The sequence below is a fragment of the Piliocolobus tephrosceles genome, chromosome 2, assembly GCF_002776525.5.
Source record: "Piliocolobus tephrosceles isolate RC106 chromosome 2, ASM277652v3, whole genome shotgun sequence".
Taxonomy (NCBI): domain Eukaryota; kingdom Metazoa; phylum Chordata; class Mammalia; order Primates; family Cercopithecidae; genus Piliocolobus; species Piliocolobus tephrosceles.
The window spans coordinates 102,713,406-102,727,109 of record NC_045435.1 but is presented as its reverse complement, the minus strand read 5'-3'; the positions used below and the strand labels follow the sequence as shown (position 1 = coordinate 102,727,109).

The 13,704-nt window shown below is 44.9% G+C and overlaps 1 protein-coding gene across 1 annotated transcript; it reads left to right on the top strand.

Annotated features, from left to right (window-relative positions):
* Positions 1 to 4,570: 4,570 nt before the first annotated feature.
* Positions 4,571 to 13,613, top strand: HTR3E (5-hydroxytryptamine receptor 3E). Its single transcript, XM_023187683.1, is given in 12 exon segments — positions 4,571 to 4,622; positions 7,211 to 7,315; positions 7,318 to 7,373; positions 8,204 to 8,248; positions 11,111 to 11,220; positions 11,704 to 11,873; positions 12,184 to 12,344; positions 12,681 to 12,768; positions 12,771 to 12,883; position 12,977; positions 13,049 to 13,267; positions 13,387 to 13,613. Coding segments are annotated over 12 exon segments (1,347 nt in total).
* Positions 13,614 to 13,704: the final 91 nt, after the last annotated feature.

Here is a 13,704-nt window from a genome sequence, read left to right as displayed (position 1 = left end):
TGAGCCACCATGCCCGGCCAATTTCACCACTTCTATTCAACATAGTTGGCCAGGTGCAGTGGCTCACACCTGTAATCTCAACATTTTGGGACACTACTGCCTGGATATCAGAGAAAGACCCCATCTCTAAAACAAACAAGCTAAAACAAACTAAAAACCACATAGTCCTGAAAGTTCTAGCCAGAGCAAGTAAGCAAGAAAAAGAAACAAAAGGCATTCAAATTGGAAAAGAAAGAGTAAAATTATCTCTGTTTGCAGATGATGTTATTTTATATGTAGAAAATACTAAAGATCTCACAAAAACTAGTAGCATTAAAACTAATACATGAATTTAGCAAAGTATCAGGATACAAAGCAAACAAACAAAAATCTGTTGCATTTCTATACATTAACAATGAATGATCAGAAAAGGAAAATTACAAAAATCAATTCCATTTACAATGGCATCAAAAGGAAAAAAATACTTGGGAATTAATTTAGCCAAAGAAGTAAAATTCTTGTACAATGAAAACTATAAAACATTGCTGAAAGAAATTTTTTAAAAATATAAACAAGTGGAAACACATCTCATGTTTATGGATTGGAAGACACAAAATTGGTAAAATGTTAATACTACTTAAAGCAATGAACAGACTCAATGCAATTCCTATCAAAATCCCAATGACAATTTTTGCAGAAATAGAAAAACCCATCCTAAACTTCATATGGGATGTCAAAGGATCTTGAATACCTGAAACAGTCTTTAAAAAGAAAAATGAAGCTGGAAGATTCACACTCCCTGATTTCAAAACATACCATAGGCTGGGCACAGTGGCTCACACCTGTAATCCCAGCACTTTGGGAGGCCGAGGCAGGCTGATCACCTGAGGTCAGTAGTTTGAGACCAGACTGACCAACATGGTGAAACCTCGTCTCTACTAAAAATACAAAAATTAGCTGGGCATGGTGGAATGCGCCTGTAATTCCAGCTAGTTGGGAGATTGAGACAGGAGAATCACTTGAATCTAGGAGGCGCAGGTTGCAGTGAGCCAAGACCGTGCCATTGCACTCCAGCCTGGGCAACAGAGTGAGACTCTGTCTCAAATTAAAAAAATAAAAATAAAAATAAGGCCAGGTGCAGTGGCTCACACCTGTAATCCCAGCTGCACAGGAGGCTGAGGCAGATGGATCACCTGAGGCTGGGAGTTTGAGACCAGCCTGACCAATATGGAGAAACCCTATCTCTACTAAAAATACAAAAAATTAGTCAGGCGTGGTGGTGCATGCCTGTAATCCCAGCTACTCAGGAGGCTGAGGCAGGAGAATTGCTTGAACTCGGGAGGCGGAGGTTGTGGTGAGTGGAGATGGTACCATTGCACTCCAGCCTGGGCAAAAAGAGTGAAACTACGTCTCAAAAAAAAAAAGAGAGAGACAGACATGTATACCAATGGAATAGAATAGAGAACCCAGAAATAAACCCTCACACAAATGGCAAAATTATTTTTGCAAGAGTTCCAATGGGGAAAAGACAGACTTTTCAAGTAGTAATATTGGGAAAACTGGATATCCACATGCAAAAGAATAAAGTTTGACCCTTACCTAAAACCATATACCAAAATTAACTCAAAATGGATAAAAGATTTTAAGTGTAGGGCCGGATGTGGTGACTCACACCTGTAATCCCAGCACTTTGGGAGGCCGAGGCAGGCAGATCACCTGAGGTGGGGAGTTCAAGACCAGCCTGACTAACATGGAGAAACCCTGTCTCTACTAAAAATACAAAATTAGCTGGGCATAGTGGCACATGCCTGTAATCCCAGCTACTCGAGAGGCTAAGGCAGGAGAATCACTTGAACTCGGGAGGTGGAGGTTGCAGTGAGCTGAGATCGCACCATTGCACTCAGCCTGAGCAACAAGAGTGAAACTCCATCTCAAAAAAAAAAAAAAGATTTAAGTGTAGACCTAAAACAATAAAACTCCTAAAAGAACACATGGGGAAAAGCTTCACAACATTGGATTTAGCAGTGATTTCTTGGATATGACACAAAGGCATAGGCAACAAAAGAAAAAATGGACAAATAGTACTTCATAAAAATATTAAAAATCTATGAATCAAAAGACAATATTAACAGAGGAAAAAAGACAACCCACAAAATGAGAGAAAACATTTGACAATTATATAGCTGATAAGGGATTAATATCCAAACTATACATAGAATTCCTGAAACTCAACAACAAAAAACAACTTGATTTAAAAATGGGTAAAAGGTTAGCTATAGTGGCTCATGCCTGTAACTCCAGTGCTTTGGGAGGCTGAGGCAGGAGGATCACTTGAGGCCAGGAGTTCAACACCAGCCTGAGCAGCATAGCAAGGCCCTGTCTCTAGAAACAATAAAAAAAAAATTAGCCACACATGGTGGCATGCACCTGTAGTCCCAGCTACTTGGGAGGCTGAGGTGGCAGGATTACCTGAGCCCAGGAATTCAAGGCTACAGTGAGCTATGATCATACCACTGCACTCCAGCCTGGGAGACAGTGAGACCCTGTCTCTAAAAAGAAAACAAAACAAAAGCAAAACTCAATGGACAGATTAGGTGGACAGATTAGACACAGCTGAGGGCCGGGCACGGTGGCTCACGTCTGTAATCCCAGCATGGTGGCTCACAGTTGAGGGCCAGGCATGGTGGGAGACAGTGAAACTCTGTCTCTAAAAAACAAAACAAAACAAAAAACAAAACAAAACAAAAAAACCCAAAACTCAGTGGCCAGATTAGATGCACAGATTAGACACAGTTGAGGGTCAGCCACAGTGGCTCACTCCTGTAATCTCAGAACTTTGGGAGGCCGAGGTGGGCAGATCAGCTGAGGTGAGGAGTTCAGGACCACCCTGGCCAACATGGTGAAACCCTTTCTCTACTAAAAATACAAAAAATTAGCTGGGTGTGGTGGCGCAAGCCTGTAGTCCCAGCTACTCAGGAGGCCAAGGCAGGAGAATCACTCAAACCAAGGAGGTGGAGGCTGTAGTGAGCCAAGATCACGCCACTGCACTCTAGCCTGGGCAACAGAGTGAGACTCCATCTCAAAACAAAATAAAATATGGAAGGCATCCATACCTGCATTTTGCATTCTTCATATGTAATTATATTACGAAAGACAAATTACGTCATCATCTATTGTAAATAACACTTTTCCCCAGACCTACCATAAAGTTTCTGCAATGTATTGTCTTCCAGTTACAATAAAAATTACTGAGTTGCATCAAAAATAAATTAATTAATTAATAGAATAAAATAAAGTAAACACAGTTGAGGAGAGAATGTTTTTCCTGGAAGCCAGATCTGAAGAAATCATTAGGGACAGAAATAAAGAGGTAGAAAATAGGAAAGAGAGGTGTGCTAGGCAGAATAACGTCCCCCAGAATTTGTCCACATCCTAATCTCTGGAACCTTAGGTTATATGGAAAAGGGGAGTTAAAGTTGCAGATGAAATTAAGGTTGTTAATTAGCTGACTTTGAGATCGGGAGATTATCCTGGATTATCCAAATGAACACAATGCAATCACAAAGGCTCTTATAAGTGGAAGAAGGAGAGAGAAACAAGATGAGATGAGATGCCTTGTGAAAAACATTGGCCTGATGTTGCTGGTTTTGAAGATAGAGAAGTAAAATAATGAACCAAGAAATACAGGCAGTTTAAAAGCTGGAAAAGGCCGGGTGCAATGGCTCACGTCTATAATCCCAGCACTTTGGGAGATCAAGGTTGGAGGATCACTTGAGGCCAGGAGTTGGAGACCAGGCTAGGCAACAAAGTGAGACCTCATTTCTACTTAAAAAAAAAAAAAAAAAAAAAAGCCAAGCTTGGTGGCTCACACCTGTGAGGTCCCAGCTACTTGGGAGGCTGAGACGGAAAGATCCCTTGAACCCAGGAGGCCAAGGCTGCGGTGAGTTACGATTGCACCGCTGCACTCCAGCCTGGTCAACAGAGTGAAACCCTGTCTCAAAAAAAAAAAAAAAATCTGGAAAAGGCAAAGAAATGGATTCTCCTCTAGAGCCTCCAGAAGGAATGCGGTCCTGCTGACACATTCATTTTAGCCCAGTAAGACCCATTTCAAACTTCTGGCCCACAGAACAGTAAAATAACAAATTGTGTTTATTTAAGCCACTGGGTTTGTGATTTGTTACCACAGCAATAAAAGGCATGTAAGATAGAAGGAAACCATTCAACACATGTCTAATAAGAAAAATAGAGGAAGTGAAATATTTATAAATGTCTGAGAATTTTCCAGAATTGAAGAGTTTTCAGACTGAGGTATCTCACCAAGATCTGCACGCTGATCGCGTATGAGCTATCTATAACCATATACGTTGTAGTAAAGTATCTAAGACTAAGATAAAGTCTCAAAAGCAGACTGAACCTCAAGCATAGGCAAGAACAAGACAACGAGAACACTCTTTCCAGGAAGGTTACAAATGTCAGTGGTCAACCAATGCTATTAGTATTCAAAGTCGGGCTCTAGGTGTGGCCTGTGCTGCTTCAATCTAGGCATTCCTGGGTCCCAGTACATGTTCAGAGAAGAATTTAGGTAACGAAGATGGAAGGAAGCTGGTTCCACAGGAACCTCCTTCTCAGTCTTCTGGTTCAAGGTAAGAAAGGAGCAACAATGGGGGGAGGGGGAAGAAGGAGGACCTCTCCCTAGTAGAACATTTAGGAACTTTTTTCAAATTTCCACCTCCTAGAGATTGTCTAAGATGGATAGAGTTCTTTCATAGCTACATTACCATAATGCCCACATAGACTTTCCTTTTCTGAAAGACGGAAAATCCCCTTCCAGTTACATGCCACACAAGAGCACTTTTATTTTTCTTCTGGAAAAATAGAGTTCAACACCAGCAAACTTTATCCATTTGCATATGGATATCCAGTTTTCTCAATACTACTTGAAAAGTCTGTCTTTTCCCCATTGGTACTCTACAGGGAAGACAACTATCCACGATTGTCTTCTCTTGTATTTAGCTTCTATATCCATCCGTCTTTCTGTCCACAGGTGTAATTCTTTCTCTCTACAGGTATGAAACCCAAATCATTGTAGCAAAGTGCCCACCTCCTTTAGCCATAATTTCCCCAACCACCTACTGGATCCAAGGGCTCTAGATTAGGTAAGGTGCCAGAAGGCAGCAGGTCAAGGGTGAAAGTAGAATGTGCTTCTCTTCCAGGGAGTCAGTATGGGAGAGAGACAAGAACATGGGATTTGGAGACAGATGGACCTGGGTTTGAATCTTCGTGTCTCACGTTGCTAGTTTTATAAACTTGGATGCACTGCTTAACTTCTCTGAGCTCCGGTTTCCTCATCTGTAAAACAAAACCTACCTTGCAGGGTTGTGAGGATTCAGTAAGAGAAGGAGGGAAGCACAGTGCCTGGAGCTTGGTAAGAGTGCCAATAAATGTCATCTCTCCTCCTTAGATTATTCCATGACTTTGGATAAGGAGGCACAGGAGAGGACTGGACCAGAGGTGGCTTTAAAGGCCAGCACAGGGAAGAGACACAAATTGTACACCTGGTCTAGGCAGTGTAAATGGTTATGAAAGCCCCTCTGGGCACTTGCACACAGGGGTTGACAAATGAATATTCACTGTTCTTAGAGTGGTTTAAGAATTTGCCTGGAAAGCACTGTGACGTTGAGAATGGATAAGGCTCAATGTCCTTGGCACAGAGGTTATCAACCATCTCTCTCATTCCAAGTTGTTGCTCCTCCAACACATTTTCACGGGTAGAAAATTTAAAAATGTATTAGTTAGAAGAGGGTAAGACAGGCCAGGTGAGGTGGCTCACACCTGTAATCCCAGCACTTTGGGAGGCTGAGGCAGGTGGATCACCTGAGGTTAGGAGTTCAAGACCAGCCTGGCTAACATGGTGAAACTCCATCTCTACTAAAAATACAAAAACTAGCCTGATGTGGTGGCGATGCCTGTAATCTCAGTTAATTGGGAGGCTGAGGCAGAAGAATCGGTTGAACCTGGGAGGCAGAGATTGCAGTGAGCCAAGATCGCGCCATTGCACTCCAGCCTGGGCGACAGAGTGAGACTCATCTAAACAAAATTTTAAAAGAAAAAAAAAAAAAAAAAAAAGCCCACCCACACTTCTAAAAATAGCTATTTGGCTGGGCATGGTGGCTCACACCTATAATTCCAGAACTTTGGGAGGCCCAGGTGGGAGAATCACTTGAGCCCAGGGGTTTCAGACCAGCCTGGGCAACATGGTGAGACCCCCGCCTGGGCAACATAGTGAGACCCCCGTCTCTACAAAAAAAATGTTTAAAAATTAGCCAAGTGTAGGGGGAGTGCCTGTAGTCACAGTTACTTGGGAAGCTGAGGTAGGAAAATCCCCTAAGCCCAGAGGCTGAGGCTACAGTGATTGTGCCACTGCACTCCAGCCTGGACAGCAGAGTGAGTAGCTGTCTCAAAAAAAAAAAACCCAAAAACCCCAAACTAAGAAATATGCACAATTATTATATGTTCATTAAAAATAAAGTACAACTTTTTAAAAGCCTCAAACTAGAATGCTGGTGATAGAGTTGGGTAAAGTCAAGTAAGGAGAAGGAAGGTTGGGGCAGTCAGGGTGAAAACAGGTGTGTTCTCTCGGGGGCCCCAGGACTGTAATCCTATCAGATGACCATCAACGTTCCAGGCTCAGTTTGCATACAGATTTGGGCATGCTTTGCATGGAGACAGAAATATTGGAAAGGAGGTTGGAGCTCTAACTCAGCTTGCCACATTAGCTTCCAGAATTTGCATTCCAGCTCACCCCATCCTCCCAGGCCTCGGAAGGAAGAGCCCAGCGTCTGGACCCCTCTCGGTGATCCCCTCCCCATTCTTCATCTCATCCCTGGGGACATATAGCACAGCAGCAGCAGATAAACCTGGGTTCAGAACAAATCTGGCTTCTGCCTTTTATTGGCTGTTTGACTGTAGGAAGTTACTTCCCCTTATTGCACCTTAGTTAGCTCATTTATTACATGAGGGTAAAGCAGTATCTACCTGATGGGGATTGGGAGGATTAAATGAGGTAATCCATTTTTAAAGGGCTTAGAATATACCTGACACATAGCCAATGCTCAACAAATGTTAGCTCTCATTTTATCACAGGCGACCCCACGCCCTGCCTTGGGGCCCCTCTCATATAGGAAGCACAGGGTTGCTCTCCTTCATCTCACACATTTGATGTCCACTACAGGAAGGGGCGTTACTTTCACCATCAAATGCTCAGGGTTTGGCCAGCACAGGGTGGATCCTACTGCTCTGAATTCAGTGTTTAACAGAAAGGCCTTCCGACCGGTCACCATCAGTGTCCCACTGGAGTCAACATCTCCTTCACGGTGTCTACCATCCCAGATGTAGTGAGTGCTGACCCCTCTAGCCCTCCTTGGTGTCCTTAACCTTTTCCCAGCCCCTGGCAAGGTGGTCCCCCAAAGCCCTTAGCCAGATTTCTGCTTCCTCCACCACTGCTGGATGGCATTTGCCTGGCATGGGGATCTCAAAGAAGCTCTGTCCAGTGCAGCAGGGTGAGGTATAGCAGCACGTGGAAGAGAATCTTTTCTTCTCACTCTGGCTACATACCAGTGACCAGGTTCTAATCCCAGAGGTTCTGATTGGATGAAACCCAAGCATCATTTTTGTTTTGTTTTTGTTTTTGTTTTTTTGAGATGGAGTCTCACTCTTGCCCAGGCTGGAGTGCAACAGCATGATCTTGGCTCACTGCAACCTCCACCTCCTGAGCTCAAGCGATTCTCCTGCCTCAGCCTCCCGAGTAGCTGGGATTTCAGGCATGCATCACAACACCCAGCTAATTTTTGTATTTTGAGTAGAGACAGAGTTTCACCATGTTGGCCAAGCTGGTCTCAAACTCCTGACCTCAAGTGATCTGCCTGTCTCGGCCTCCCAAAGTGCTGGGATTATAGGCATGAGCCACCGCACCCGGCCACATCAATATTTTCAAGCTTTCCGAGTTATTCTCATATACAGCCAAGGTTGAGAGGGACTACTTTACTCCTGCCCTGCTGTGAACTCTCCTGTCCACAGCCTAACACATCTGTTTTGATAGAGCTTTTGTCCTTGATCACGTATCCCCTTTACATACCTCGGGAGTTGGTAAACAAGCATGGGAAGTGGGAGAGATGAACAGACTTCTTACTGGCAACACGATGGAAATAGGAAATCCTTTTGGCAGGATGAACAGCTGTATCTCTTGTCATCCTTCCTGTGGCTGGAAATGGTATGGACAACACTTTATTCTCTCCCTACAGTTAACAGTCAAAAAGGATTTTAAACAAAGATATAATAATTATGAATTTTTATGTCCCTAACATTGCTTTGAAACACATGAAGGAGAAACTGAAAAACTGACCATAATGATGAGGGGCTTTAATACACTGCTTTCAAAATCAAGGAGAGGCCAGGCACGGTGGCTCATGCCTGTAATCTCAGAACTTTGGGAGGCCAAGGTAGGTGGATTGCTTGAGCCCAGGAGTTTGAAGCCAGCCTGGGCAACATGGCAAAACCTTGTCTCTACAAAAAAATACAAAAATTACCTTGATATGGTGTTTCACACCTGTAGTCCCAGCTACTGGGAAGGCTGAGATGGGAGGATCACTTGAGCCCGGGAGGTCAAGGCTGCAGTGAGCCATAATTGTGCCACTGCTCTGTAGCCTGGGCAACAGAGTGAGACCCTATCTTTAAAAAAAAAAAAAAATGCTCATCATCACTGGCCATCAGAGAAATGCAAATCAAAACCACAATGAGATACCATCTCACACCAGTTAGAATGGCGATCATTCAAAAGTCAGGAAACAACAGGTGTTGGAAAGGATGTGGAGAAATAGGAACACTTTTACACTGTTGGTGGGATTGTAAACTAGTTCAACCATTATGGAAAACAGTATGGCAATTCCTCAAGGATCTAGAACTAGATGTACCATATGACCCAGCCATCCCACTACTGGGTATATACCCAAAGGATTAGAAATCATGCTGCTATAAAGACACGTGCACACGTATGTTTATTGCAGCACTATTCACAATAGCAAAGACTTGGAATCAACCCAAATGTCCATCAGTGACAGACTGGATTAAGAAAATGTGGCACATATACACCATGGAATACTATGCAGCCATAAAAAAGGATGAGTTTGTGTCCTTTGTAGGGACATGGATGCAGCTGGAAACCATCATTCTTAGCAAACTATCACAAGAACAGAAAACCAAACACCACATGTTCTCACTCATAGGTGGGAACTGAACAATGAGATCACTTGGACTCAGGAAGGGGAACATCACACACCGGGGCCTATCATGGGGAGGGGGGAGGGGGGAGGGATTGCAATGGGAGTTATACCTGATGTAAATGACGAGTTGATGGGTGCTGATGAGTTGATGGGTGCAGCACACCAACATGGCACAAGTATACATATGTAACAAACCTGCGCGTTATGCACATGTACCCTAGAACTTAAAGTATAATAATAATAAAAAATAAAACTTAAAAAAAAAAAAAAAAAAAAGGCTGGGCACAGTGGCTCACACCTGTAATCCCAGCACTTTGGGAGGCCAAGGCCGGTGGATCACCTGAACTCAGGAGTTCAAGACCACCCTGGGCAACATAGTGAAATACCATCTCTACTAAAATACAAAAAATTAGCCAGGCGTGGTGACACTTGCCTGTAGTCCCAGCTACTCAGGAGGCTGAGGCACAAGAATCACTTGAGCCAGGGAGACAGAGGTTGCAGTTGGCCAAGATCACACCACTGCGCTCCAGCTTGGGCTACAGAATGAGACTGCATCTCAAAAAAAAAAAAAAAGAAAGAAAGAAAGAGAGCCTTGTTTCTTGGGAATTTAAAATTAAATTTCCAAATATTTGAGGCAAATGAGAAATTAAAGCAATTAAGTAGAAATTATGAAGTAATTAGAAATGAAAATTATACATACGAAAATATATGGAATGTAATCAAAGCATAACCCAGTGGAAAATGTATATCTTAATTGCATTGATAAGAAAACAAGGTGTGTGGGAGGATGGGGGGAAATAAAAGTGAATGAATTGAGTTTCCAACCTGAAAAGACTGCTTGATGGCTGGGCTTGGTGGTTCACGCCTATAATCCCAGTTCTTTGGGAGGCCTAGGCAGGTGGATCACTTGAGGTCAGGAGTTCAAGACCAGCCTGGCCAACATGGTGAAACTCCATCTCTACCAAAAATATTAAAAAATTAGCGGGTGGTGACCGGGCGCGGTGGCTCACGCCTATAATCCCAGCACTTTGGAAGGCCGAGGCGGGCAGATCACGAGGTCAGGAGATCAAGACCATTCTGGCTAACACAGTGGAACCCCATCTCTACTAAAAATACAAAAAATTAGCCGGGTGTTGTGGTGGGCGTCTGTAGTCCCAGCTACTCGGGAGGCTGAGGCAGGAGAATGGCGCGAACCTGGGAGGCGGAGGTTGCAGTGAGCCGAGATCGCACCATAGCACTCCAGCCTGGGTGACAGAGGGAGACTCCATCTAAAAAAAATAATAATAAAATAAAATAAAATAAATTAGTCAGGTGGTGGCACGCACCTGTAATCCCAGCTGCTCAAGAGGCTGAGGCAGGAGAATCACTTGAACCCGGGAGGCAGAGGTTGCAGTGAGCTGAGATCACGCCACTGCACTCCAGCCTGGATGAAAGAGCGAGACTCCATCTCAAAAAGTAAAAATAAAAAAAAAGAAAAGAAAAGAAAAGAAAAAAAAGCCTGCTTGGAGGAAAGGAAGGAGCTGGAGAAAGATAATACAATCACCTAACCTCACTCTCAAAGTGTGGTTCCCAGACCACCAGTGCTAGCTGATCAAAATTCATGAAGAAATGGTCCTAGGCAGGTTCGATTTTATCTATAATTCTCATTTCTTGAAAAAAGCAAGTAAATTTAATAAAATATTAATGCCACAAAGTTGGGTTGTAGATACATAGATGTTTGTCATAATATTTTATATATTTTTCTGTATGTTTGAAGTATTTTATAACTTTTTTTAAAAAGAAGAAATTAAGCGGCAGGAGAAAATAACTCCAATTCATCTCAGGCTCTCAACTCTCCTCCACCTGGGCTCTAGGTTTGGGATAACCCATTTATCAGCTGGAACCCAGAGGAGTGTGAGGGCATCACGAAGATGAGTATGGCAGCCAAGAACCTGTGGCTCCCAGACATTTTCATCGTTGAACTGTGCGTATCAAGGGCTGGTCACGTCCTATCTCCTGGTATCCATAGAGATCACAGTTTACCACTGGGGCCGCTGTAAGTGCTCTTTAGATGGCTAAGAAACAACCAGAGGGATAAGAAGAGAAACTGGGCCGGGCGCAGTGGCTCATGCCTGCAATCCCAGCACTTTGGGATGCCAAGGTGGGCGGATCACTTGAGTTCAGGAGTTTGAGACCAGCCTGGGCAACATGATGAAACCTCATCTCTTAAAAAAAAAAAAAAAATTAGCCAGGCCTGGTGGTGTGCCTGTAGTCCCAGCTACTTGGGAGGCTGAGGCTGAGACAGGAAGATCATTTGAGTCCAGGACATGGAGGTTGCAGTGAGCTGAGAGCATGCCACTCTACTACAGCCTGGGTGACAGAACAAGCTCCTGTCTCAAAAAAAAAAAAAAAAAAAAGAGAGAGAGAGAAACCGCAGCACCCTCCTCTTGCCTTATCTCTCCTCCAGCATGGATGTGGATAAGACCCCAAAAGGCCTTACAGCATATGTAAGTAATGAAGGTCGCATCAGGTATAAGAAACCCATGAAGGTGGACAGTATCTGTAACCTGGACATCTTCTACTTCCCCTTTGACCAGCAGAACTGCACACTCACCTTCAGCTCATTCCTCTATACAGGTGAGTTGCAGTGGGGTCTCAGGGATGGAGTGAATGAGAGCAGCCAACAAATATAAAGAAACTATGAGTAAATTGTGACCAAGGAGTATGGGTAGGGAGAAGAATAAGGCTCTATGGATGCTAAAAGATTTTTCATAAAGGCAGAACCCAAGTCTGTCTTGTTCCTTACCATCCCAAGCTCCTGGCAAGTTTCCTGGCATGTGGGAGGCACTCAAAACTATTTGTTGAAAGAAAGGATGGAAAAAGAGAGCAGTCGAGCCACCAGGAAACTATATCCTTGAAAAATGATTCAGATGGTTCTCATTTTCAGTGGACAGCATGTTGCTGGACATGGAGAAAGAAGTGTGGGAAATAACAGACACATCCTGGGACATCCTTCAGGCCCATGGAGAATGGGAGCTCCTGGGCATCAACAAGGCCACCGCAAAGATGTCCAGGGGAGGCAACTTGTATGATCAGATTGTGTTCTATGTGAGCTTGGAGGCTCTTGCTCTTTCCGTCCTCCCGTGCTTTTACCCTTGCCTAGAATGTCCATCGAATATGTATCTCCCAAGTTTCAGGGTCTCCCAGTGTTACCCTCTCTCCTGGCTTCCCAGCCTCATTCTCCATCCTAAAGCTCAGGGCTCTGGCCTAACTGTCTCTTCACAGGTTCTATACCAGATTCTAAAGCTGCATTCCACACAGCTCCAGATCCCAGGTGATATCAGGCCAAAGAAAAAGGCAGAGACAGAAACTGTCACTGCCATTCCTGGATTTGAGGGTTTCTCTGACCCCATAACTACTTATCGCCCTCTTCTACCCCACCAGGTGGCCATCAGGCACAGGCCCAGTCTCTGTGTCATAAACCTTCTCATGCCCAGTGGCTTTCTGGCTGCTATCGATGCCCTCAGCTTCTACTGCCAGTGAAAAGTGGGAAACGTGTCCCATTCAAGATAATGCTCCTGCTGGGCTACAACGTCTTCCTGCTCATGATGAATGACTTGCTCCCCACCAGTGGCATCCCCCCATCGGTATGGATGCTCCTCCCACCTTTTGGAAGAGAAGAGTGGGAACTAACTCAGGAAGGGAGGTATACTGGGAAAAGGAGGCCGTATGCCTGCCAGGGTGGGATTGGAAGAGAAGAAAGAAATTCTAGGTGGTGCCTCTGGCCCTCACCAGGCCCCCCTTCCCTCCAGGAGTCTGCTTCACCCTGTGCCTCTCCCTGATGGTGGACAGCCTGCTGGAGACCGTCTTCATCACCCACCTGCTGCACGTGGCCACCACCCAGCCCGCACCCCTGCCTCAGTGGCTCCATTCTCTGCTGCTCCACTACACCAGCCCAGGGAGATGCTGTCCCACTGCGCCCCAGAAGGGAAATAAGGGCCTGGGTCTCACCCCCACCCACCTGCCTGGTGAGGGAAGTCACACTTCCCCTTCCCCCACCTCCACTTCTCTGCTTCTGCCTCCTTCCCTGTCTCCCTCCCTGTATAGGTGACATTTGCAGCCCGTGGCTGGGTCTGTCTTTCTGTAAGTATGAAGGAGCCAGAGGTATCAGCAGGGCAGATGCCAGGCCCTGGGAAGGCAGAGCTGACAGGGGGCTCAGAATGGACAAGGGCCCAGTGGGAACATGAGGCCCAGAAGCAGCACTCGGTGGAGCTGTGGGTGCAGTTCAATCACACGATGGACGCCCTGCTCTTCCGCCTCTACCTGCTCTTCATGGCCTCCTCCATCCTCACTGTCATATGCCTCTGGAACACCTAGGCAGGTGCTCAGCTGCAAACTTCAGTGTGTAGCTTCTTTCTCTTGTCTCCACGGGACAGCCAGGTCTCCCCCCTTTCCTGAGTACCAACTA